This window comes from Olea europaea, unplaced genomic scaffold, assembly GCF_002742605.1.
Source record: "Olea europaea var. sylvestris unplaced genomic scaffold, O_europaea_v1 scaffold188, whole genome shotgun sequence".
Taxonomy (NCBI): domain Eukaryota; kingdom Viridiplantae; phylum Streptophyta; class Magnoliopsida; order Lamiales; family Oleaceae; genus Olea; species Olea europaea.
Window position 1 is genome coordinate 497030 of NW_019236598.1, and position 1977 is coordinate 499006.

Here is a 1977-nt window from a genome sequence, read left to right on the forward strand (position 1 = left end):
GTTTTCAAAAATTGTCTTCATACTGCCACGTCGTAGGAGAGAGTAACCCGGGGACAGTAACCCACATAGAACTCGATTCTCAAAATAGATTTCATTACTTCTTCCTAGCTTTCGGTGCAAGCATTCGTGGTTACACGCAGTACTTGAGACCTATTATTTGTGTTGATGGCAGTCATCTAAAGGGGCCATACAAAGGGACACTTCTACTGGCAACTGCTCAAGATGGTAACAAACAGATATATCCGTTAGCATGGGGGATCGTGGACGCTGAAACCAATAAATCGTGGATGTGGTTTATGTCCAACTTGAAAGAGCTTATAGGGGACTCCGAAGACCTCGTATTTGTTTCAGACAGAAAAAAGAGCATTGACAAAGCTATTACTCAGTTGTTTCCGTTGTCTCACCATGGTTGTTGTATTTGGCATCTCGAAAAGAACCTCATACAGCGGTACAGCAACGCAAGTTCAATACTTCTATTCAAACGAGCTGCTACGACATATCGGGTTGAGGACTTCGAAAGACTCATGGGACAGATCCGCAGGGTGAGCACAAGAGCACACGGGTACTTAGAGCGTGCGGGTTATTCATTTTGGTCCCGAGCACTATTTCTTGGCCACCGTTACAACATCATGACGAACAACAACGCTGAGTCTCTGAACTCCATGTTGAGAGAAGCCCGTTCTTTACCGATAACTTGCTTGGTCGAACACACTCGGAGTACTTTGCAGAAGTGGTTTTATGAACGTCAAAAAATGCGATCGAATGCAGTACAGTATTGACGTCGAGGATGGAAAACGAGTTACGGATGACATTCAAAACTGGAACTAGACTTCGAGCCCATTTGTTGACAAATAACTTAACTCAGGTTGGAATATCCAACAACGTTGACATAGTTGACTTTTTCGAAGACACCTGCACGTGTCGTGAGTTCCAACTAAACCGTATGCCATGTGCTCATGCAACTCGTGCTACTTGCTTCAAAGGGAAGTCTTTGTATGACCTTTGCTCCCCTTATTACACATCTGGATACTGGAGGGGTGCCTATAGCGAAGCAATATACCCTGTTGGCCGTGAAGCGGACTGGGTTGTTCCCAGTTTAATTACATCCACTCCTATTTTGCCACCACTCGTACGTCGCCCTCCAGGTAGACCACCGACCCGACGTAAGCGTTCAAGACACGAATCTGCATGGTCGAGCAGGAAATGCACTCGTTGTGGTCGTCTTGGTCATAATCGGAGCACATGTTCGAACCCCAATGTATCACAAGTTCCCTAAACGTTGTTAGTGCAATCGACGTTGTATGTTCAATGTTCCTTAGTGCCCTGCACCTTACAAAGTTATGTTATAAATAGGCAAATGGAATTGTAAATTGGGACGTTGTCCTTCTCTTGTTGTTGTTGGACTGCGCGCATCATGAACCCCATTTAAAATTTTTAAGTTCAATATTCATGCAGTATATTATAATTTCTAAAATCGTCCACCACGGAAAGAAATCAGCTCTAAATAAATAGCATTTCATAACATCCAGCAAACATTGTGCAAAATATAGGTGTAGGTTAATTTGTCGATCCCGACAGATAGAAATCTGTAATTCTCGACAGTTCGACCGGACTGGACTGGACTATACACAAAATACACTACCCGGATAACGGCGAAAGGAAATGTTCATGCAGACATTTTCGTTCTGTGTTAACCAACTGCATCCCTACAAAAGATTGGACTGTACACTACTTATTCACCACACTCCACGGCCGGCATTTCACTCGTCGTCGACAACCGAACTTGCTCCCCCGCTGTCTTCACCTGACTCGTCAGACGAGATCATAATGATCTCATTCGCTGGGGCATACACTAGCCCATCGTCGTCCTCAGAATCCCCCTCGTACGCAGTGTCGACCGAGAACACAGCATCAACCACATCGTTCTGTGACAAACCATCGTCACTCCCTACATCTTCCAAGTTCGGGAAGGGAACA

At 44.9% G+C, this 1977-nt stretch overlaps 1 protein-coding gene across 1 annotated transcript; it reads left to right on the forward strand.

Moving 5' to 3' along the window:
• Positions 1-943: 943 nt before the first annotated feature.
• On the forward strand, positions 944-1276 carry LOC111378832. The gene has a single exon (XM_023002103.1). The coding sequence runs from the start codon at positions 944-946 to the stop codon at positions 1274-1276; it is 333 nt and encodes a 110-aa protein (XP_022857871.1).
• The last annotated feature ends 701 nt before the right edge of the window (positions 1277-1977 follow it).